The 24,711-nt window shown below is 48.7% G+C and overlaps 1 protein-coding gene across 24 annotated transcripts in view; it reads left to right on the top strand.

The window, feature by feature from the left end:
- The window catches only part of KCNMA1 (potassium calcium-activated channel subfamily M alpha 1), a 770,960-nt gene that overhangs the window by 208,697 nt on the left and 537,552 nt on the right, over positions 1–24,711 (top strand). For all 24 annotated transcript variants that reach the window (XM_030799216.1, XM_012502971.2, XM_012502968.2 and 21 more), the window contains exon 2: positions 23,099–23,260. In XM_030799216.1, the coding sequence (XP_030655076.1) occupies positions 23,099–23,260 (162 nt within the window). The remainder of the gene's footprint in view (positions 1–23,098; positions 23,261–24,711) is intronic.

Genomic DNA, 24,711 nt, shown 5'->3' with positions numbered 1-24,711 from the left:
TCCTCTCTCAGCCTCAGAAACCAAGGCCCTGTGTGGACAGAAAGCACCGTGATGAACACAGGCGCCTATTTGAAGTGCTCTGTTGTCCCAGACTGGAGGCCAGCAGACTCCTAAGCAGGATGTGTCACCTAGCAGAGACCCATGCATTTTTAAATGTCCTCCTGCCTTTGAAGACAGGTCCTGAAAAAATACCAGAATCATTAGGGCTCTTAGTCATCCAGTTTGGCCTTGGGGAGCTGAGTATCTCAGCCCTGTTCTCAGCAGCAGAAGTCCTGCCACCCGGACAAGGCTGGGAAGGCAGCACACATTGCCGCACCAGGGAGACCCCAGGACCAATGCCTCTGGGGTGGGTGTGGGATGATTGGTGGTTGACTGATGGCAATAAATGAGGACAAGGAGAAGGCAGCGCCCCTCAGCTGCATGCCATGGGCAGGTTTCAACCGAGTGTGGGCTACGTGTCCAGATCTCACCCAAGCACTGTGGACAAACATGAAGGAGAAGGCAGGGCTGCTGCCCACATGGGGAGTCTCATCTATTTGGGGAGATACCAGTGCTCAGAAGCCTAAATTCGAGTGCTGCAGGAATCCAGGGAGGGGGCATTTAGGGAAACTGGGGTGGTTGTGTAAAACTTCCCCCAAAAGAGAAAATTCAGGTGAGGGTAACCAAGATTTGGAGTGACTACAATGTTAAATAAATCTGGGCAGTGTGTTTATAGGTAATGTGCTCTCCTTCTGCAAGCTGCCACCAGCCTGCCAATACTTATATCCTCATCCATCCATCCATCCATCCATCCATCCATCCATCCATCCATCCACTTATCCATCCACCCATCCATCCATTCATTTATTCAGCACATACCTCCCAGGTGCCTGCCCTGGCCCAGGCCCAGTGCTAGGCCCTGTGTAGACAATGAGCACAGTTGCATGCTGCCTCTCCTTCCTGCTTATGGTCTAGTGAGGGAGACCAGCATTGAACAAGTAAATCAGCAAATAGCTGTGAAATTAAAATCACAGTAAGTCCAACAAAGGAAATGAATGGGTTGTGATGAGAAAGAACAAGGGGGCCCTAATTTGGACTGAACCAGGCTGTGTGCATCTGTCAAAATCACGCCCATCCTTCAAGGCTCGGCAGAAATACCACCACCTTCATTAAATCAGTCTGTTCCTGCCATTTAACAGGTCCTCTGCCACACGTGTCGTCCTCCCTGGTGTCATATTCTACCTTGATTTAGTTTTGAGTACTTGTCTATTTCCCCTGATAGATCTTCAACTCCTGGAAGGACAGACTGTATTTTTTTTTTGTCTGAGAACCTGTTGTGAGTAATCCTATCTCAGAGATGCCCAGGTGAATTGTTGAATGAATGAATGAATGAATGAACACAGATCTTCATTCCTAGCCCCAGGCATCCGCTATGGGTATGTAGCAGTCTCTGTAGTGAGAGCACCAGCTCCAGAATCAGCTGCTTACTGACTGTGTGACTGTGGGCAGGTGCCTTGACCTCTCTGAGCCTTCATTTGCCATATGGGGGCAATGCTATAAATAGTTGTAAGGACGGAAAGGATTAGGGCATGTGTATTACTTAGATTCATACTTGGCATATAATGCTTTATAAGTTAGAAGGAATGTGCTAGACACATTCAACAACTCTCAGAATCCTCACAAATCTGCTGCAAAGCACTTGTAATTATTCCTGTATTATAGCTCAGAAACCTGAGGTTTCAAAGGATTAACTAACCTGCTGTAGTTTGCAGAATAAATTAGATTTTAATACAAAGCAAAACAAACCAACAAAACAAGGCCAATATGCAAACCTGGGATTGTCTGACTCCAAAAGCTTGTCTTCCTTGACAGTGTCCCATTCCTCTGCCGAGCTGAACTCTCAACTCTGCAGACAGAGGCTGAGATGTTTGCATTTTGGAAGCCCACCTCCTGGCCAAAGGCTAACATATTGTTCATGGATGGACTGGACATTTGAAATTACATGCTGGCCTTGGGAGGGAAGAGAGAAGGAATGCTTGACTTCCAGGGGGTGCCTCTGCCTTACCCATCTCAAAGAATCAGACCCCTCTCTCATTTTTAAAGGGACTTGGGGTGAGCATCCTAAAAGTCTCACGATCTGTTGCAGCCGAAAGCGTGGCTTTGTCCCCCTTATAAAACATCTGGAGATTTTCAAGTTTGTGCAGACCCCATGTGAGCAGCCAGCCCTGGGTTGGCATGGATTGGAGAGGCAGAGAAGGCATTCACTTGGCTCTGATTTTTCATCCTGTGGCCTCAGAGCTTCAGAATACAGAGTCCCCACCCCTGGTGTCTCCTTCCTCTCCATCCACCATGACAAGCTGTGTCCACATTGTCTTTTTGGCTCTTTCCTAAGGTATCGGGCACAGGACTACATCTGCCCAAGAATAAAAATTATACCCCTTATATTTCCAAAAGGAAAGGCATATAATTTATGACTAAAACTGGGGTGCTCTGATTGAAAATACGTATTGCTTAGCCATTTCTCTGTCGATTAGAGAAGGTGTTTATAGCTCACACCTAGAGGAGAAGAAACCATTTCTTTGTCACTGAGAAACTCCTTGCCAGGGTCTTTTAGTGAGAAACAGGACCTGTGGAGCCCAAGATAGGGCAAAGCCAAGTCTCCTTATCTTATTTATTGACTTTTTTTTTTTAGAGTAAAAAATAATCACATGCTTTTTGCCAAATCCAGCCCTAAGGCATGGATCCAACAAAACATCACATTAATTAGATAATCTAATTTCCAAAAACAGACCCCAGCACAGACACCCACTGTCTAGCAGTGATGACAAAGGGATCAGATAGCTGACATCGTGGCTTCCTCCTTCAGAGTTCATGTGGACACCTACCAAGAATAAGTCCTTGGCCAGAGCTTTGTCTGTCCTTGGACTAGAATGTTTCTTAGTGATGCCATAACAAAGGGGGGGGGGTGACTTAAAACGTTAATTTATTGTCTCACAGTTCAGAAGGCTGGAAGCCTTAAATCAAGATGTCAGCAGGGCCAGCCTCCCTCTGAAGCCTGTAGGGTTTCTCCTTCCTTGCATCTTCTATGTTTCTACTGGTAGCTGGCAGTCTTTGACTTACAGCCACCACTCCAGTCTCTGCTTCTTTGGTCATGGAGCGTTCTCCCTATGTGTGTCTCTTTCCTCCTCTCCTAGGGACACCAGTCATATTGGATTAGGAGTTCGCCCTACTCCAGTATGACCTCATTTTAACTTGATTACATCTGCAAAGACCTTCTTTCCAAATAAGGTTTACCTTCACAGGAACTGGGGATTACTACTGAAACAAATCTTTTGGAAAAAAACACTGCAACCCATTATAGGTGCCTAAGACTAGAAAGATGGGTCAAGGCTGCTACTGCCAGTGTGAGAAAGTGGACAAGTTGGAGTTCTCCTGGGAGTAAGATCCTTGGATGGAGGAGCAAACTCCAGCTAGAGGACTGAAGCCTTGAAATCATTTATTCTGCAGATCAGTGTTTCTCAAAACGGGGTTCCCCTAGCCATTAGCATTAGCGTCAGCTGGAAAACATGTAAGGCATGTAAATTCTTATGCTCCCACCTAGGCCTACTGAATTGGAAACTCTGGGCTGGGGTAGTTTCTTATTTTAATAAGCCTTCGTGGTGACTCTGATGCACACTAAAGGTTGAGACCCATTCCTCTAAGTTCTGCCATCTCTCCTCACTGCGTCACTTTTCAGTGGGGCTGCCCTTGGACACTGGCAGATGTTTTGGGTTAAAGAAGAAAGTGCTTTGGTCAAAATGAGTGTGGGCAGCATTGTATCGGTCTATGTTGAACAGGTTCCTTGACTGAAGGATAGCTCTGAGCTTTTGCTATGCTGTATGCAGTGAGCGTTGAACATTTGTTAGAAGAGGATCGATGGCATTTCCAGACTTCACTGCAAAGAGAAGTGTCCCTTTTGTATGGAGTTTCCCATCAGACTGGTGTTCCATGAATTCACATTGGGAAACATGGCTCTAGTCCACATATCAACGCATTCAGTGAATTTTTATGAACTGCCTTGTGAGAACAAGACGCTGTGCTGGAGAGATACATCCGTGAACAAGATGTGGCTTCTGTCTCTAGGAAACTGATAGTCTAGTGCAGGAGCTGGCACACCACAGGCTGTGGGCCAAGTCTGGCCTGCCATCTGTTTTTGTATGGCCCATTAGCTAAGAATGGTTTTCACATTTTTAAATAGTTGAACAAAAATTTTAAATGAAGGATATTTCATGAAACATGAAATGGTATGAAATTCTGATTTCAATGTCTCTAAATAAAATTCCGTTGGAATACAACCACACTCATTTGTTTATATATTGTCTAAGGCCACTTTTGCCCCCCAACAAGAGAACTGAATAGTTGCAACAGAGAACATATGCTAAAGCCTAAAATATTTCCTATCTGGCCCTTTACCGAAACGATTTGCCCACCTCTAGTCTAGTGAAGCAAAGAGGCCCTGAACAAGTACTTGCACATGCCTTGAGTGTTATGAAGGAGCAGTACAAAGACCACATGATTGGAAGGTTTTATTGACTGATAGCAATGGTGGTGGTGGAGTGGAGGTGGAGGGTGAGTTAGGAAAGGCTTTCTGGGGAGAGATCTTAAATATGAGTAGGATGTCTGGAATATGACTGTGTGAAGAAGGTTGTTACAGGAAAAGGAAACCTAGGACATGCAGATCCCTGAATTAGAAAAGAGGACTGCTCATTGAAGGAATGCAAGAATGTCCAGTATTGCTGTGGATTAAGGGAGGTGAGGCCAAGAGTATTTCAGTATGTGGCCAGATGCCCGGCAAAGGCCAGATGTGCCAGAGCATCTTCGACGGCCATGCTGAGGGCCTTAACTTTTGCCTAAGAGCAATGGGGAGTCCTTGAGAAGAGTTTAAGCACAGGCATGTTGTGACTGATAGAAACCTTGTGGTATCTCTCTGGCTTCAGTGTGGAGAATGAGGGGCGGAACTAAGTGGGAATTGTACCATTGCGTGATACAATGTAAATGCTTATGAAGCTTAGGAGTCAACCAGGGGAGAGAAGCTGAGATGGAGAGAAGTGGGTGGATTTGAAAGGCGAAGGTTCTCTGTGATGCTTGGCCTCCCTCCTGCCAGGCCCTTTGTGTTCTCTGACAACCTAAAGAACCTTCCTTCCTGGTTACTGGGTCTGTGCTGTTGGACCCTGATATATTAATAAATATTGATTGTTTGTTGCACACCTGCTACAAATCCACCAGGCCCAGTGCTAGATACTATGAAATATAAGAATTAATAAGCCCTGGCTCCTGACCTCAGGTTCTTAGCTGGGAGACTGATGGATGTAGCCACTGGACTAGAATGTAATGAGGACTGATAAACAGAGAAACAAGTGATATCTGAGGGGACTGATACCTGAAAGGAAGTGTTGAGCAAACAGCCCTGGAGGCGTTAACTCTACTGAAGAGGTCTGGAGAGGCTTCATGGCAGAGGCAGCGTTTAGGCTTTCTCTTAAAGAATGTGTAGGATTTGGGAAGAAGGACAGTGGTCATTAACCCAACATGAGCAAAATGACAGGTCTGTTACAGCCTCTGGCGGGTGCAGGGGAGGCTAGGGGAGCCATGTGGCTGGCATGAGCCATCAGTGGAGGCTTACAAAGAGCAAAGAGGTGCTCCTGTTTTGGAAACTCAGTCTAGACTCCTGATTGCTTCATGTTCCTGACAGTTCAGTGAAGGCTGTGCTGGGACCATGAGTTACCCTCAGCAATGGATCAGCAGGGCAGTGGAAGACCCACTCTTTCACTGATGGCCAGGGCCCTGCATACCCCAATTCACTTCAGGCCCTTCCAAGGCAGGGAATCACGTTCCCCTCTCTATGACTTTGTTTATAGGCAGAGCTCTAAAGCTGGGATAACAGCAAACTGCATCAACAAGTCCTCTGGGGCTTCTAGCCCATTGATCCTATGACTAGTTGTGATTGCCTCTGACCTCTTCACTTTCTCCTTCAGTTTGGTGCTTTGGCCACTGGGACCAATGACTTTCACTGAAGTTTTCTGGTTCTCGGTCCTGCTGTTCAGGGCTATGACACAGGGTGATTTGCAGAATTATTTCTGTCCTGTGCCAGAAGATACTTAATAAATGCTGGCAATGATGATGGGTCCCTGAAGAGCAGTTTGCCCAATTTATTTTTTAAAGACTTAAAAAAAAATAGTATAGACAGAAAAGTCTATAAAATGAAAAATTACAAAATAGCAAATTATTATAGAAAATTTGTATCACTACCACTGAGTTCAAAAAATAAAATACTGATGGTATCCCCAGAAGCTTCCCTGGCCATCCGTTCTCCTTGGCTGGCGTCTCACCTTTGATGTCTCAAGTTCAAGAAATCTGAGTAACAACTCTTTCTGCCTAGCTTCTAGTAAGAAAAACAGCTGCAAAAGGAGAAAAACAAAACAAAACAGAGACTTGGGATTCAGGTAACCACCTGACCTTTCTTCCGGATCTGCCCCTCCAAAAAAGGCCCCCATCCCTGTCAGTGCTAAGGGCTGGATGGATAGTTGTTATGGAGACGTGGGACGTCTTTCTAAGATGCCAGCAAAGTTGATGGCTGCAGCACTCTGGCAGGTCCCCCTGCTCTGCAGGGCTCTTCTCTCCTTGCAGTTGGCAGAACCTCATAAGAGACTTCTGAGATGTAAAAGGAACTCTCCCTCATGTGACCTTCATGCCAGCCCCCTGGTGCCACCCCACCTCAGTGCAGTAGCTGAGCAGTAACAGAGGGACAGCCTGTTTCCCTCTGTCCAGGGGAGATTGTGGGTCCTCAGGTGAGAGTATGGTGGCACTAACAACAGCCTAGTCACAATTCATTAGTAAACTTGGCATTCAGGTTACTGACATTTTTGCAAACTGCACTTTCTAACAATTACCCTCTGGTTAAAATCTGTATTTGTAGAAGGAGGCCAGTCTGAAAAGGAATGAGGGGAGGAACGACTTCCCCTGGAGAAGTCTGAATGGGGTGGCCCTGTCTTCTGAAAGAAAGGTGTGTGCCTTTTGAGGTTTCAATTATTGAGCCACTTCCACCGGAAGCTCTTCAATTATTTATACTGGGTGTGTTGCAAATAGATTCACCAATTTAGAAAGTTGGGGGGAAGAGGGGACATGGTAGGAAGGAGGCCCCCGTGGATGCAAGTGGGTGGGCAAGTCCTTTTGGCTTCCTCTTGGCTCTTTTTCTGGATCCGACTTCATCATAGGGCTGGACCAGCCACTTTGTCAAGGGTATCCTTCTCACTGAGGTCTGGAGATGGGGACAGGGTGTGGATGCCCCTGGGTGTAGGGAACCAACGCTTCCAGACACTCCTTGAGCTCTGTCTGGGTGGAAAACCTCATCAGAAGCCAGATTGAATCACACCAGTTTCTAAGACATTCCTCAACCATGTTAGGCAAAAGAGTCCCCCCTGACAAGCTGGGGTAGAAGGAAACCTGATATAATTTTGGAAAAAAACCTTACTTGAGAAAGAAGGTTCTCACAGCTGCCGAGTCTCTCTTGACGTCCAGGGTTGGAGGGGTCCCAGGCCGTGGAGAGAAGATTGATGGGTCGAGGAGAGCCAAGTAGAGAGTTGAGGCTTTGCAGGGCCAGGCGCTTGCCATCCTTAACTCTCATTAGGGATCGAGAAGGAAAAGGAGAAGTTCTCTGAATCCAATGGAAAAAGAAGTCCTGTCTCCTTTCCCTGGGCTGCTGAATTATTGTTTTTATTTCACATTAGCAACTGCTCTGGACTCTCTTGTGTTTGGCTGCTGTGTTGGAGACCTAGATCCAAACTAGGGTGTGTGGGAACCGAGGGACATACAGGCTGAAGTTTTGGAACCCAGCCAGTTCTTCCAAGGGGTGAGGTCAGAGGCAGAGTCCTGGGAGCAGGGCAGCTCCGGGAGCCTGGTTCCTCAGGCTGGGCTGTGCTCGGAGCGGTAGATCCTGACTGCTGCTGTATGCCTGGTAACCTGGCCATCTTTCTGCCTCCCAAAGTCTGTCTGTCTTGCTAGCCCTTGGTTTCCTGAATGGGGGTCATCTTACGTGTGGGGAAAGGCTTTCTGATGACCTAATGCGACAGCTCTTTTGACCCGAAGCCAAACCCCATCCAAGTTCAGCAAATAGAAGAAGCGGGAACGTGTTCAGTTGGTGAGGTCTATAGGCACAGACTGGATTAGGTCCTAAATCATGGTGGAAATTTTCCTGGCCCAGGACAAATCCTTTTGTAAACAAGAACATTCATCTTTCTTTTGACTGACATGCCTGGTGGGGCATGTGCCTCTCAGAAGCTCCATGTCATCTGATCTCATTTGGGATTTGGTGTTTGTATTTGAAAATGTAGCTGCCCTGAGGAACAGCAGTTAGGAGCCAACCCCCAGTTTAAGCTTCAAGTCATGGAAACTGGCCTGGTTTACCCGGATGTCAGTGATGCCTGGGAAAGCTCTTGCTTTTCCAATGCCCACTGAGCAGAGATTTAATTTACTCAATCGGTACGTGTCTGTTAAGCACATTGCTGTATGCCAAACACTTGGGCATAAAACGTATATAGGCCTTGCCTTCAAGGATTGTCCAGGCTAACTGGGGCAATGCAACATGCATGGACTAAAAGACAGCTAAGTACCTGTCCCATGTGGAATTGGGGGAGCAGATGTGGGCCCTGGAGACAGGACAGGGAGAGCTTCAGGGAGATCTAGCCAGGAAGGAGAACTTCACTGCACCTCTGGGATTTGATCAGGGAGGATGAAGATGGGTGGGGAGCAATGGGGAGAGCATCCCAGGAGTGGTGTCAGCCAGCACAGAGGTGTGGCAGTCAGGAGGACCAAGTCATAGCCGAGAAGTCAGGTGGAAGAGCAGGTCAGTGATGAGTAGGGAGGGCAGCCGGCAGCCTCAGCTCCAGGCCTTGAAGATCAGGCCTTGAGGAGTTTGACTTCTCTGCTTTGGGCAGTGTGGACTTGGCAGGATTTTGAGATTCCAGAAGATATGAGTAAAGAGTAAAAACAAAGCAGGACAGAACAAAAAACAGAATTTGTTCATTTATTCTTTCAGTGCACTCTGAAGTGCTCACCGTGTGCTAGGTGCTGTTCAGGCTCTGAGGATGTGGAGTGGGCAAATCGGGCAGACTCTGCCCTGACTGATAGAGAATAAGCACACGTGTGTGATGAAGGCGGTAGTGGTGGGAAGCAAAGAACAGCAGCGAAGGGGATGACCGTGTTGCTTTCCATGTGGGGCACTGGGCTGTGACTTAGATTGCTCTCGGGTTACTCAACTTTTTACTCCAAATTGCTTGGAGTCCTCTGTTGACTCTGAAGGGAATATTCAACCATAAACAATTCATCCTATCTGCTATCTGCTGGTGAATTCTTTCTTCCCAGTTGCCCCTTGGGTGGTGGCTTGGGGCCACGGTAACACTTATAGTATTTCCCGGGAGGTTGTTATAGTTCTGTGCATTTCCTGCAGTAGTGGTAGTGAGGGCATCAGATGCCAGGAGCTCGGGCGGTTGGTATGGCCCTGAGCTCTGAAAATGCTTGCCTTCCCCTTTTCCCTGTTGTGTGGGCCAGCGGCTTGCAGAGCTCCTCCAGCCCTGAGAGACCGTGCCTCCATCCCTCAGACCCTACCTTTCCTGGCCCCAAGGCTGCCTCTGGCTAGTGTGACAGACACACCCTGGGCCCCTGAAGTCTGAAAGTCATATTTTTCGAGGAGGACCTGGCCATTCTGAGTGTGGAATATTGGGGCCTTAAATTTCTTGCCTGTAGAATGAGGCATTTGGGCTAGGGGAGTGGTTCCTAGACTTTTTGTGGGATAATCAATGAATTTTTATAAAACAGACTATCACAAGGCCACCAGCTTTTTATTTTGACAAGCAAAAACATAAAAAAAGAAACTGTCAAATGCCAGCTCTGCCACCATTGTCATTTCATTAAAAGGACATGTTAATACCCAACAAAGGAGTGATGACATAATGTCAAAGAAAAGGACAGTTCTTCCCGGGAGAGGCCCGTCATCAGTCACCTTCCACTGACACACAGTGTGCTGTATTGAAGCTTTTCATTCCATACTGCATCAGGGGCAGCACTGCCCTGTGGCCATGCAGGACCCATGGGAACAGAGCACCTGTGAGCCACCTGCAGGAGCCTTTGCTGCAGAGAGTGAGGCTCCTTGGGGGCTGGATCTTTCTGGTTTACAGGATGGCAATGGGCTCCCTCCAGTCAAAGTTAACTCGGCATGAACTTGGTAACTCTGCCTTATTTGATGAACATGAGGGTTTGGGATTTCCTGTGTGTTTGGTTATCCATATCGCAGTCTGCCCTGATGAGAAACAAATGTAATTTTTGCCTTCCTGCTGGGCCCCTGCCACAGTTTTCTTGTCTGGGCAGGTCTTGAGCTGAGCTTCTGGGGCAGGATGGGCTGCCCTGCAGACTGGCAGCTGAGTCTCTGAGTCTCTGATGGACAGCAGGCTGTCTTGGACCCTGCCAGGGTCATCCTGGCTGAGGACTCTAGTAATCCAATTCAAAGTCTCTATGGCTCTGATAGTGGACTCTGGACTGTCACTTATATTTTCCAATTTTATTAAGCTAATTGAAGGAGAAGGAGATTGTTATTTTATAAATATGGCACATTGGCCAGGATGTATGTATTAGCCCTGAAAGTTTGGAGGTTGCCTTACTAATTTTAGGCAGCATACGTGGCCATTTGAGAACATATCTAATGTCTAATGGGCCATTATATTCCCAGGTTGGATCCTCCTCCCCTAGCCCATTTCTCCAACTCTCTGTCCATACATAGTGGATTATCACTGAATTTAGATGTCTGTACTACAGGATTTTGTTATTTGGAAGCCATAGGTTGTGAGATGGTTGTTTCAGTGGTAGTAGTAAACAGAATTTTATATGGAGATTCCATCTCTGTTTTTGTACATTGGACCTATCCCAAGACAGTGTGGAATAGAGAGAAAAAATATGGCCTTCAGAGTTAGAATGGACTAGATTGAAATTTCAGCTCTGCCACTTACAAGATGGGTAATCTTGGAAAATTACCCAACCTCTCTGAGCCTCATGACATTCCTACCTTGCAGCCAGGAGTGGTGGCTCACGCCTGTAATCCCAGCACTTTGGGAGGCTGAGGCGGGCAGATCACTTGAGGTCAGGAGTTCCAGACCAGCCTATCCAACATGTTGAAACCCCCTCTTACTAGAAAAAAAAAAATTAGCCAAGCATGGTGGTGGGCGCCTGTAATCCCAGCTACCTGGGAGGCTGAGGAGGAGAATCGCTTGAACCTGGGAGGCGGAGGCTGCAGTGAGCTGAGATTGCATCACTGCACTCCATCCTGGGCGACAGAGCAAGACTGTCTCAAAAGAAAAAGAAAAAGAAAAAAGAAAAAAAGAAAAAACATTCCTATCTTGCAGGCTTGTTGTGAAGATTAAGTTGGTGTAAAATCACCAAGGACAGAACACAGTAGATGTAAGAGGGGATAAGTGATCTCCTGAGCGCCAGTTGACCCCCTTGGTCCTCAGGGGATGGGAGAGCAGCTTTGAACCTGGCTCTGAGAAGAGCTGAAGAGGAATCTGTCCTCCTGCAGCATTTCCCAGGGGAGGGAAATGATGCTTGATTGACTTGCCCAGGGTTACAGAGCTGAGACAGTGCATGCAAAGTAAGGGACGTAAGAATCCAGGCCTCCGGGTCAGACAGTTTAGAGCTGGACAGACCTTGGGGAGTGTTTACATGGCCCCCTGCATTTGAGACAAAGAAACCTGAGGCACAAGATGGTAAGGACTTGTTAAAGGTCACCTGGCCTTTTTCTACCATGAAGACTTCCAAAGAGTAGTTGTTCACACCCAGCACAGGGGTGCTTCTAAGAGCGAGAATCTGGACAGTGCACCCAGAAGGCAATGGCTAAAAATGCCTCAATGGTAGAGTATTGTAGGTCCAGCCGAGACACCCAGTAAACTCACAGGGCTTTCTGACAGCTCAGGGCAATTGGTTAGGTCCCAGCTTCTTTTTAAGTCCTGTTGCCTGAATCTGTGGACAGTGTGTCCCTTCCCTAAAGGTACAGCCCACAGTTAGCAAACACAGTAGCTGCTAGGTGAATTAATCAGTGCAAGTGTCTTAAGCCCTGCTGGTGCAGGGTCTCCAGGATGCAGAGTGGGAGAAGTGATGGCAGCCAGGGAGAGGTTGGACTATGGAACTTCCCAGGGGCAGAAGTGAACTCTGCCACTCCTGACACCAGCTCCAGGCAAGACCTGGGTCCCCTGTTGCCCTATTTCTCTGGCCCTTGAGTCTCAGAGTAACTGTCTCCTCCATCCACTCCCTTTGCAGAACTCTTGCCATGAAAACCCCAGCTGGTGGTGCCCATGCTATGCTTGATTTGCTTGAGCTGCTTTGGGTAATCTGCCTAATACCCTAATATGCAGGATTATTGGTACCTGGGAGAATGCCCATGGCTGGGAAACCCACCCAGGAGGTGAAAGAGGTTGCTGGGTGGATTTCCTCTTTGTTTGGGAGGGGGGACATGGAAGACCCAGCCCCAGCATTCGGGGCTGGTGAAAACCTGAGGCGAAGGAGAGGAGAGCAGCCTGTGGGGAGGGACCAGCAGCCCCAGGGCTTCCTAAGGTATTGAGGTTCAGACACTTCTGGATCTTAGGCCAAACTGTGCCACAGGATGTCATAGTTATTGTCATGAAATAAAGCATTTTTTAAAAAGCTAACATGGGGCCAGGCGAGGTGGCTCACTCCTGTAAATCCTAGCACTTTGGGAGGCTGAGGCAGGTGGATCACTTGAGGTCAGAAGTTTGAGACCAGCCTGGCCAACATGGTGAAACCCTGTCTGTACTAAAAATACAAAAATTAGCAGGGTATGATGACACATGCCTGTAATCCCAGCTACTAGGGAGGCTGAGGCACAAGAGTCACTTGAACCTGGGAGGCAGAAATTGCAGTGAGCTGAGATCACGCCACTGTATTCCAGCTTGGGCAACAGAGTGAGACTCCTTCTAAAAAAAAAAAAAAAAAAAAAAGCTAACATGGACTTTTACTCAGGGGATTTTTTTTTTTTTTCTTATTCTCCACTCTTTTTTTTTTTTATTATACTTTAGGGTTTTAGGGTACATGTGCACAATGTGCAGGTTTGTTACATATGTATCCATGTGCCATGTTGATTTCCTGCACCCATTAACTCGTCATTTAGCATTAGGTGTATCTCCTAATGCTGTCCCTCCCCCCTCCCCCCACCCCACAACAGTCCCCGGAGTGTGATGTTCCCCTTCCTGTGTCCATGAGTTCTCATTGTTCAATTCCCACCTATGAGAGAGAACATGCGGTGTTTGGTTTTTTGTCCTTGCGATAGTTTACTGAGAATGATGTTTTCCAGTTTCATCCATGTCCCTACAAAGGACACGAACTCATCATTTTTTATGGCTGCATAGTATTCCATGGTGTATATGTGCCACATTTTCTTAATCCAGTCTATCGTTGTTGGACATTTGGGTTGGTTCCAAGTCTTTGCTATTGTGAATAGTGCTGCAATAAACATACGTGTGCATGTGTCTTTATAGCAGCATGATTTATAGTCCTTTGGGTATATACCCAGTAATGGGATGGCTGGGTCAAATGGTATTTCTAGTTCGAGATCCCTGAGGAATCGCCACACTGACTTCCACAATGGTTGAACTAGTTTACAGTCCCACCAACAGTGTAAAAGTGTTCCTATTTCTCCACATCCTCTCCAGCACCTGTTGTTTCCTGATTTTTTAATGATGGCCATTCTAACTGGTGTGAGATGGTATCTCACTGTGGTTTTGATTTGCATTTCTCTGATGGCCAGTGATGATGAGCATTTCTTCATGTGTTTTCTGGCTGCATAAATGTCTTCTTTTGAGAAGTGTCTGTTCATGTCCTCTGCCCAGTTTTTGATGGGGTTGTTTGTTTTTTTCTTGTAAATTTGTTTGAGTTCATTGTAGATTCTGGATATTTAATAAATGGTGCTGGGAAAACTGGCTAGCCATATGTAGAAAGCTGACACTGGATCCCTTCCTTACACCTTATACAAAAATTAATTCAAGATGGATTAAAGACTTAAATGTTAGACCTAAAACCATTAAAATCCTACAAGAAAACCTAGGCAATACCATTCAGGACATAGGCGTGGGCAAGGACTTCATGTCTAAAACACCAAAAGCAATGGCAACAAAAGCCAAAATCGACAAATGGGATCTCATTAAACTAAAGAGCTTCTGCACAGCAAAAGAAACTATCATCAGAATGAACAGGCAACCTACAGAATGGGAGAAAATTTTTACTCAGGGGATTTCTAATGTTTTTCCCCAGAAAATCCCTTCACTCAGATGCAGTCTAGCACAGAACCGTAATAGGTGAAACTGCTCAATGCAGAAGCACTTTTATTTCCATGGGGTCTGGGGCCCTGCCTCCTCTGCCCTCCCTTGGTAACCAGCCCCCCCGGGGCACCTCACAATGCTGGGCTTCAAGGTGCAGAAAACTGTGGATTTAACTCACCACCTCTTCTCATCTCCCAGATAGGGACTCTTCTCAGAGAGTTTAGGTGACTGGCCCAGGCTACACAGCCTCTTTCTGGCTTCATGGCTTCTGGTCCAGAAGGCTTCCCCCTGCCCCCATCCTCTGGTAGGAGAGAAGAAGCCCTTCTGCATTGTGCCCAGTTGAGGACAGCTGCATGTGGGGCTGCCAGGTCAGTTTCAACAGATGAGAGGGGACCGGGCAATGGAGTGGCCAAAGAGAGGGTGGGGTGGGGTTCCCGGCAGATGGAATGAGTAACTCAGAGCACAGTCCATCAATGAAGGCTCAAGGGAAATGGCCTTCTGATGTTGACCAGGAAAATTTGAGGACAAAGGGGCTGTGAGGCACGAGGCCCTTCCTTCTCCCACAGCCCTCTGGGGGTCAAGCATCCTGGGACGATCCCATGGTGCCAGGGTGCTGGGCAGAACGTCCAACTTCCAGGGATGAGAGGGGCTTTCCGGCCTCTACTCTGATCCCAAAAGGGCTAGGGGAGATGGTTTTGTGCTAACCTGATGTCCCCTGTTCCCTGTCAGAACCCTACCTCCCACTCAGGTGTGTCAGGCCCTGCAGAGCTCAGCCTCTTAGTGCTGGAGACCGCTGGGCAGAGTGGGCTAAGGACTCCAAGGATACGCATGGTGAGGGAAGCCAAATCTTCCTTTAGCAGCGTCTGCATAGAGAACCGTGGTTCTTAGCAGGAGGGCTTCACAGTCCGTCAGCTTGGCCACGCTCATTTCCAATGTGATGCTCTGCTCAACGAAGGGTGAATTTATGGTTCCGGGCAGGTTCTTGGCAGAGAAAGGAACTGTGTTGCTCTGTCCTTGATGGAATTGCCCTCCATAGGCATAGGGCCCTGGAAGAAGGGTCGCGATGGTACAAGCAGTACCTAGAAGTGGGATGAATTGAGTGCTCTTCATGTTAATAAACCTTTCGTGGGCACTTTGCAGCAGCCGATAATCCTTGCACATGCATTCTCCCGTCTGCTCCTCACACTGTTCCCGGGAGGACAGCAGGATGGGTATGCGTCCCTTTTTGGCATCAGACAGCTGAATTTAAATTCGCACTGTGTCTTCCTTGGCCAGCTACTTAACCTCTCATCTGTCAATGGAGGACATTAGTACCAACCTCATAGAGTTACTATGATCATGCTAAAAAACAGTAGTCAATAGTATAATTATTGTTAGTAGTACTATTTACTAGTAATATCTATTCTAGATTGTGCATGGTAAGAACTGAGTTTCCATTTGATGTAGCTCTCCTCCCTCCTCTCCTCCTTCCCCCACTCCTTCCTTCCCTCCCACCCACCAAGATTTGTCAGGTGCTTACTCTGAGCTCACAGGGATTCAATGTTGAAGATACAGCCATAAATGAAACAGACATGGTGAAACCCCGTCTCTACTAAAAATGCAAAAACTAAACAGGTGTGGTGGCACATGCCTGTACTAGCGACTCAGGAGGCTGAGGCAGGAGAATCGCTTGAACCCAGGAGGCAGAGGTTGCAGTGAGCCAAGATCACGCCACTGCACTCCAGCCTGGGTGACAGAGCAAGACTCTGTCTAAAAAAAAACAAAACAAAAAGAAACAGACAAAAACTCTTTCCTTCATGCAGCTTGCAGACAGTACACAATGATGAAGTAAAGGAAGCAGGAGGCAGACACACCCTGCAGAAGACAGCACAGACAGGGAGAGGTCGGGATGAGGTGGAGAGCTCATGGACAAAGTGAGGATGCAAACCAAAACTTGAGAGAAATGAGGGTGCAGCCATGGGGATCTCTGGAGCAGAGGCAGAGGCCAGTGCAGACAGCCCTGAGACGGGACTGGGTCTGGAATGTCCTGGCAGCACAAGGAGGCCATTGCATCTGAAGTGGAGCTAGTGAGCGGCAGACTCGCAGGGTGACAGGCACAAATGGGGCTGATTGGGTGTGAAGACTGTCACTTGTCCTCTGAGTGGGCCAAGAAGCCATAGGAGGGTGTTGGGTACAACAATGACATTGTTTCAGTTACATTTTTGAAAAGTATTTTTCTTCGCAGATGGCCTTTGCCTAAACGACTTCCCAGATCCTGGATGAGGAAGTGTCCAAAGAACTGACACGTAGTTAAACCCGAGGCAGACTTGGAGCTTCAAGGCTTGGCTCTAGGCAGGCAGCAGGGAGGGGCCCTGGGATCCCCTCAAGGCAGGCCCAGCCAGCTTCTCATGCCTGAGGCAGTCATCCAGCAGGTGTGGTGCCTGCAGTGACCTTGGTGCCTGGTTCAGCTTGACAGGTGTCAGGAGTGTGCCTGGGGGTGAGAGTCCAACCGGGTGAGAGCAGGTGTGGCAGCAGCTCACCCTGTCAGGGAGGGTGTGCCCAGCATGGCAGGTCACCTGCTGAGACTTGGCAATTTGACATCCTGTTAGGGTGCATGGTGACAACGGGGGCCCTGCCCTGCAAGTTGCAGCTGGGTAGGAATCTGAGTGTTGAGCCCCGCGTTCTGTGAGGCCTCTGGCTTTGTGGCACAGGACTTCTTTCTCCAGAACAGCCCTGCTTCCTGCCCAGAACCAGAGGACAGTGACTCCACTTCCCTGCGTTTGTAAAGCAGTTGCTTTCAGAAAGGCAATGCTCTGTTACCAGATTAGGGCTCCTTCAAGAATCAGGCAGGGTGACAAGGCAGGACTCGTCCCTGTTCATAGAAAAGAATATGGAGGGTTTGAGGAATGACATGACTCGCTGGGGGCCACCCAGAAAAGCTGGACTTGGTCTAGAGTATATTTTGATTTTCATAGCTCTTCCTGCCACACCACAGACCTGAGAGTCCTAGTATACCGGGTCTAATTCAGCAAGGATGAGAGACGGAGACAGCCAAATCTGAGGGTCGGGGCTGTGGGGTCCTAGGATTAGCACAAGCTTGCTCTCCTGTGCTAGACCAGAGCAGCTGTCATGGCTGGGGAAGGCTGGACCCTTTGAAGACAAGCGGGATTGGTCCTTGTCGTGACCCTCACACCTGAACCCAGTACCAGGCCAGGTGGAGCCTTCTGCCGGTCCTAGGAACACCCTGAACTCCAGGTTCCAGGCTGGGGCACCAGAGTGACTGTGTCACTTGGGCTAGATTTGGAGCAATTGTCTTATCAGGGAGGCAACAAGAGATAAGGGAAACAGAGCAACTGGGGCTTGCTTCCTGGCCCGGTGGTCACCTGGCTGGGCTGGGTGGCCCTGAGCTTATGGCTTTCCCTCTGGGCCTCAGTTTTCTCATCTGTACACTGTGTGGTAGTTGGGTGGTGGTGGGGATCCTCAGGAATTGCTAAGGTCCCTTCTCAAGCTTTGGTCTTTGACCTTGTGATTCAGCGGGAAATGCCCAAACGCATCAGATGAGGTTTGTATCTTGAGCACCAGGTGATGGGGTCCAGTCAGGCCCTTGGCCCCAGGTGACATAGGAAGGGTGAGCCCCTCTGTGGCCATGTCAACAGAAAGTCATCATGGGGAACACTACTAAAGGGAATGGGGAGAAGGCATAGAAAGGGGTGAGGGTGTAAGGCTGGGCACAGCCCCGTGAGAGGTTGCCTAGTAGGGTGGGTGTCAGGAGGGGACTGTGGCCACTCTGCTCTCTGGTGTTCCCTGCCTCCTGTGCCTGCACCCTTGCTCTGAATCCCTCCCCACCTTCTGATGTGGGCACTGAAATTAGATGTCACTGTTGCCACTGAGAGGCAGCTGTGGCCTGCTTTACACAAGGCTCTGGTGGGGAGAGAGGGCAGGGTTGGAGGCAGATCAAGAGTGGCCTCCAGTGCAAGGCCGAATCCCTTTCTCAGGGAGCTGCCAAGGGCAGGGGGAGGGCTCCTGCAGGACCTCCTCTGAGATGGCCTCCCCACGCGATGGCCTCACCTCTCATTTTTCTCCCTGTTCTTCCCTCCATGTTCCTTTCTTTTCCCAAGGCATCTTTTCTTCCATTTCAGAAGATCTGGTGGCCTGTCCTCCTGAAGCTGGGGTAGCTGGAGGCTGCAGCCAGTGGGGTTTATCTCCCTTACACACACAGACACACACACTCATGTGTGAGCACACACACGCACACACATGCACACATGCACACACACGCACAGACACGCACACACGTACACACACGTGCACACAAACGCACACACACATGCACACACGCTCACACGTGCACACACACATGCACACTCACACGTGCACACACATACACACATGCACACACATGCCCACACGCATGTGCGAGCACACGCACACAGTGATTTCCTGACTGACATCGGGCTGCCCCTACTTGGAAGTGCTTCCTGTGTAAGGATAGGGTCCTCTGCGGTGGGAGGTGGAAGGTTTGGGCGTGGCTGGATATCCCCTTTACTATTTGGAACAAACCATTTGTTCCCCTGTTAGGCAGTGTCCTGTGGGGACAGGAGCAAGAGCAGAATGCTGGGACTCAGAAGGCAGCCTCTCCCTGGTCCTAAGCCTCCTCATCTTAAAAATGGGAGGTTGATCTAATGGGGCGAGTCAGAAGGGGTCTGAGATGTCACTGGGTCTAGGGTCCACCCTGTGCGGGAATCCCTGCCCCAGCTGTCCTGGGTGGCAGTCACACAGCACCTACTAGAAGCCCTGCAGGAGTCACAGCACCTTACCTTCTAGGGGCTCCTTGCTCATTGGAGGATAACGGTGTTAGAACCTGCACTTCCTTATCCTCCATTCTGTGATTATTTATTAAAGATTCACTCTGGCCAGTGTGCCTCCCAGGGCCGCTGGTTGATGAAAGTGGTGCAGCTTCAACGGATTACCCTTAGAGGCCTCAGCCCCATCAGTGGGTGCTTCATCAGGGCAGCTGTAACCGCTGTGTGCCCGGGACTGTGCCAAGCTTCAGCTTCCCCACCACCTTAATGAGGTGGCATGTTTGTCCCCATCTTACACGGAGGAGGCCGAGACTCAAGGGTTGATGGGCCACAGCCACCAGCTTGGAAGTTCTGGAGCAGATACAAGCCCAGGTGGGCTCTCTGCTTCCAGCCTGAGCTCTCAGGCTCTGCACCTTTTTCTGAGAGGTACCTGCTCTTAGTTACCCTGTCTGTAAAATGGAAATAATTTCACTTGCCTGTTGGATGTATTATAAAGTTTAAGCAAGATAATGCATAGAGAACACTTAATTCTTAGTTGCTGGCACCTAGTTCTGACTTGTTCAATGGTGGCCAACACTCTTATAATGGACTCTGCCCCTGCATGTTCCCAGCAAGGCTACTGAAACTTCTCTGCTCCTTTTTCTTTGGAGCATGGACTTATAATGCCTGCTCCCCATAAGGGGTGCTTTGGCCAGAGTGAAGTCAGCAGTGGAGAGAGGGGCCTCTTCCTCCAGGCACAAGATCTGTGGCTAGCCTGGTGGCTAGCCTGGCCGGCTGGCATCAGGCTTTAAATAGTTCCCCCATCACTCCTCCCAGTCCTGCTTCCCACACATGATAATTAAGCTCACAACATCTAGTGTAAGCAAATAATAACAAGGGCATTATCTCCCTTTAGTCTGTGTTTTTCCTTGCCTATCATAAAGTAATTAAAATAATGAATGCCTTGTAAAACAATAGGTAAGAGGGCTGGCGAAATAGCATTATCTGCCACATACCTCTTGTGCTATGAATTACTGATGCAGTTAACCACTGTGACTGGAGGGCCCCCCTGCCTCCCAGCCTTTTTCACGTTGATTTCTCCTCTCCAGGGTCTACCAAGGGGCTGTGGAAGTTGGGCCCCCGGGACTGAGGAGCAGGGAGCTAGCCTTCCAGGTCCCCACGTGGTGGCCAGGGACCAGTTCAGAAACATCCTGGGAGGCATGACTCAAAAGGAAACACTAGAGCCTCAGATGTGGGACCATCTCCCTGCCCTCCTCTTTTCCCCACCCCTCCACCAATGTCCAGTATTGAAACAAGCAGTTGGTTCTGTCGCTGGGTGAAGGGAGAGGCCAGGAGAGAGCTGGGGGTGAAGACCCATGTCTCATTTCAGCAGTCACTGAGCCACACCAGGGTGGTCAGGAGCTGTGGTCCCCAAAGTGGGCTTCCAAGGCCAGCAGCATCAGCAGTGCCTGACATCTTGGTTCAAATTTAGGTTCTGGGATGGGCCCAGCACACTGTGTTTCAACAAGCCCTCTGGTGTGCTTATGATGCCCGCTCATTTGTGAGAACCATTGTTTTATGGTGTCAGTGGCACGAGAAGAAGCAAGGGGTGCTGGGATAATTGCTCGAACCTGTGTTTTGTGCTGTTGGCCACTGTTTAATCCTGACAATGCCTGAGGGGCTGGCAGTACTGTCCCCATCTTATGGAGGAGGTCCCACAGCGGTGGGAGAGCTGGAATTTCCCCCGAATCTACACCTTCAGTTACCATGGTTGACCCTGTATCAGGGCCTCCCCATCCTCCTAAATACCCTCCTGTTCAGAGTCTCACAGGGCAGAGGCTCAGGGACCAGGGCAAGACCTAACAGGTCCTATTTGAGGCTGGCCTGGGAGGCTTGGGCAGCAGGTCCCACACATGTCGGCAGGCAGCCCCCAAATACATCTGCCCTGTGGCCTCCCTGTCCTGGGCCTCCTCTTGGATCATTCTAGCTCCGTGGGGCTTAACACATTTGGAAAGAAAATATTAGCATCCAGGGCTGCAGGTCCTGCTTCTCTCTTCCCCAGCTTCCCTGAGCCACAGGCGGCCAGAGGGAGAGAAGCAGGAATCGGGAGCAGCTTCCTGCCTGCTGTGGCCAAGTCCTCCAGAGGATGACTCACCAGTGCGCCCTCCCCACCTGCCTCCCACATGCCTGGCCACCCTCTGCCCCGCCCCCTTCGTCACTGCAGACAAAGCTTTTCACAGCTGACTTTGGTTCTTCCCCTTCCTCCAAATCACAATGATCCCCAGTGTGGCTTTGCCTTGGGAATTAATTCCAGAGTTTTAAATGATGAACATAATTTGCTGGCATCTTTTTAAACATCTTCATCTGCAGTCATAATTGCAGTGGGTATTTGTGTTGGGGTCCAGTTAAATATACATTGTTAGATAAATAATGAATAAGGTTTTAGTATAAGTATGTCCCAGGTACTATTTGGAATATACTTATACTAAAAAGTTATTTGTTGTTTATCTGAAATTTAAATTTTACTGGGTATCCTGTATTTTATCTGGCAACACTAAACCCAGGCTTTGTAGCCAATGAGGGGCTGATACTCATAGCCCTTTCTAGACATTCATTCATGGTTATTGAGCCAACTCTGTGCCAGACACTCTATCAGGCACCAAGGCTGCAGCAGTGGGGGAGACAGACAGTAAGTGAAAGAAGTAAATGAATTATTAAGTATATTAGCGGTTTTAAGTGCTATGGAGAAAAATAAAGCAGAAAAATGCTATTGGAAAGAAAGTGTTGCAAATTTAAACAGGTGGCCAGGGAAGACTTCATTGAAAAGGAGCTATTTGAGCAAAGACTTAAGGGAGCAGGACATAAGTCTCTGTGGGAGAAGAGTATTCCAGGCAGAACACTCACTGTGTACAAAGGTTTACAGTTTAGGCCCCTATGTGGGGCTCAGTTATCTGATGAGATCAGCCTTGTTTCCTCAAGCACATTTTAAGCCAGAAGGGGAATGTATTGTCTCCTGTAACTGAAAGGGTCTGGTGCGGATTGCAGGCACAGCTGGATCCAGGTGTTCAAATGATGACATCAGTAGTCTATTACTTTTACTTTTCTCGGCAGTGGCTTCATTCTCAGGGAAGGATGACTTTTCCTATTCTTTCCTGCAAATGTTCCATGCTTGAGTCTTATTGGCTTGGCATGGATCATGTGATTATCAATGGCCCAATTGCTGTTGGCAGGGGGTAGAAAGGACTCCACTGTTGGAGCCAATGTGAGGCCATCTGTCCCCTTTGAACCACATAGACTGAGAGGAAGAGATTATTTTCCTAAAGGAAAGTGGGGGTGCTGCTGTGAAAAGGGGCATAGAGGCTGGGTAGGCAAAGACCACAGGACATCTCCCACACTTTCCTCCTCCCTCCTCAGCATGCCCTAATCTTAGACAGGTTGCGTTTCCTCTTGCTTTGGTATCTTTTTTTTCTTTAAAATGGGAGGAGACCAGAACTTTGGGAGGCTGAGGAGGGTGGATCACTTGAGGTCAGGAGTTCGAGACCAGCCTGGCCAACATGATGAAACCCCCTCTCTACTAAAAATACAAAAATTAGCTGAGCATGGTGGCCGTGCGCCTGTAATTCCAGCTACTAGGGAGGCTGAGGCACGAGAATTGCTTGCACCTGGTGGGTGGAGGTTGCAGAGAGCCGAGATTGCACCACTGCACTCCAGCCTGCATGACAGAGTGAGACTTCATCTCAAAAAATAAAATAAAATAGAATAGAATAATACCATCCTTCTTTGTTTCACTAAGATATTTTAAGAGGTAATAAAGAAAATATTCTTTTTCAAATAAAGACTTTTAAAAAATCAAAGGCATAATTTACCCCTTTTGCTTTACTCCTGTACCTTTAAGCCAGTTTCCATCTCAGCTGGGGACCCCTTCTGGCTCTGGTTCTTTATGGGTAGGGCATGTTATTTAAATCCAGTTGTTCCCTATGTCTCAACTCTTGCTCTCTCTGTTGCCAGGAGGCCCAGAAGATTAACAATGGCTCCAGCCAGGCGGATGGCACTCTCAAACCAGTGGATGAAAAAGAGGAGGCAGTGGCTGCCGAGGTCGGCTGGATGACCTCCGTGAAGGACTGGGCGGGGGTGATGATATCCGCCCAGACACTGACTGGCAGAGTCCTGGTGAGTCTCCACCCACTTCTCACACCAGGAGGCCTTGCTGTCTGGGCCAAGATGGCTTTGCTTATGAGACGTGATATTCCCCAGGGTCTTCTGCAGGAGGCTGGCTATTGGGAGGTGGGGGTGAGCAGCAAGTGCTCCCGCGTGGTCATGGAGAAGAGGCTCGGTTCCTCGTGTACAGGGGTTTGTGGAGGGATTTTCAGGGAGTGGGATTTGCAGTGGAGAAGGATTGTTGGGAAGACGTAGCACATTTCCTCTGCTAAAGCGCACATGCATGCACACACACACACCCTCCATCGTCTTGGAGAGGAGAAGAGGGTTAAGGCAATATACCAGAAACTTATGGAAGGGCTACAAATGCAGGGATCCCGGGGAGTGCTGAGTAAGTGTGTGTTTGGTGGCCTTCGGGGGATGTTCTTCTTGTCCTGTGGTAGCCCGTAGGGACCCCCCTCTTGGAGCAGTTTCCTAATTTTCTGCAGTGTGTGAGCTGGGCCCTGTGCACGGTGGAAATCAGTCATGCTGGTGGTGGATGCATCAGCAGCCCACATGAGATTGTCTCCTAAGCCCACCTGCAACCAGGGCCTGATTCTGCCCCTCCTTTGTACGTTTCCAACATCTCTCTGATCTGCTTATATGAAGCTTGGCTTCACTGGCTGGCCTCATGAGCCCTTGGTTTTTGTCAAGGATCATTACTGGGACAGGCTTATAGTGATCAAGCATCCCAGTTTGCCTGAGACTGAGGAGTACATGAGACATGAGTCTTTCAGTCCTGGGCAAACAGGGATGAATTGGTCCCATAGCCAGGCCCATGCTCTGGGAAAGCCCTGGCTTGCTTTCTTGGGTCTGCTCTGGGTCAGGAGTTTCCCTGAGAAGGATATTGCATTCGGAGTGATTTCTCATTGTGATTCTGGAAGCTGTTTTGTTTGGGCCACCTGTCCTGGCATGAAGCTAGGGCTCAGTCAAGAGTCATTTGGCTCATAGATAGAAGGAGTAGGGACATCCTGAGGCCTGCGAGGCTCAAAGACCAGGCAGGGACACTGGAAAACAGTCATTATCTCTGAGTCTCACAGCAAAAACTCAGTGAAGAGGTGACTGTAGATGGAGGGAGGTGGTGAGAATTTCACATCTCAGAATCCTTCTTGGGGAGAACTCAATGTTATGTCTGGGATCAATATCACACACACTTTTGTGGGAAGGAGTGAGAGAATGAATGTGGTGCTTGAGTAATCAAAGTGCTGGCCACATAGCCTTCAAGAAGGACAGGTTCTATTCACCGAGGGATCTGCCGTGAGCTGTGTGCTGAAGAGTCTGGTTATGAAACTGTGGCTGATGTCAATTGATGGCAAAATGGAAAGAGGGGACATTTAAAGTTGGAGTTTTGGAGGAGGAGAGAGAAACTGGTGAGGTCAGTGCCTGCTTGGAGGAAGGCAGAGAGGGAGACAATTCAGTCTAGT

This window comes from Nomascus leucogenys, chromosome 18 (genome assembly GCF_006542625.1).
Source record: "Nomascus leucogenys isolate Asia chromosome 18, Asia_NLE_v1, whole genome shotgun sequence".
NCBI lineage: Eukaryota > Metazoa > Chordata > Mammalia > Primates > Hylobatidae > Nomascus > Nomascus leucogenys.
Note: the sequence above shows the minus strand (reverse complement) of the source record. Positions and strands in the feature narration are given on the sequence as shown.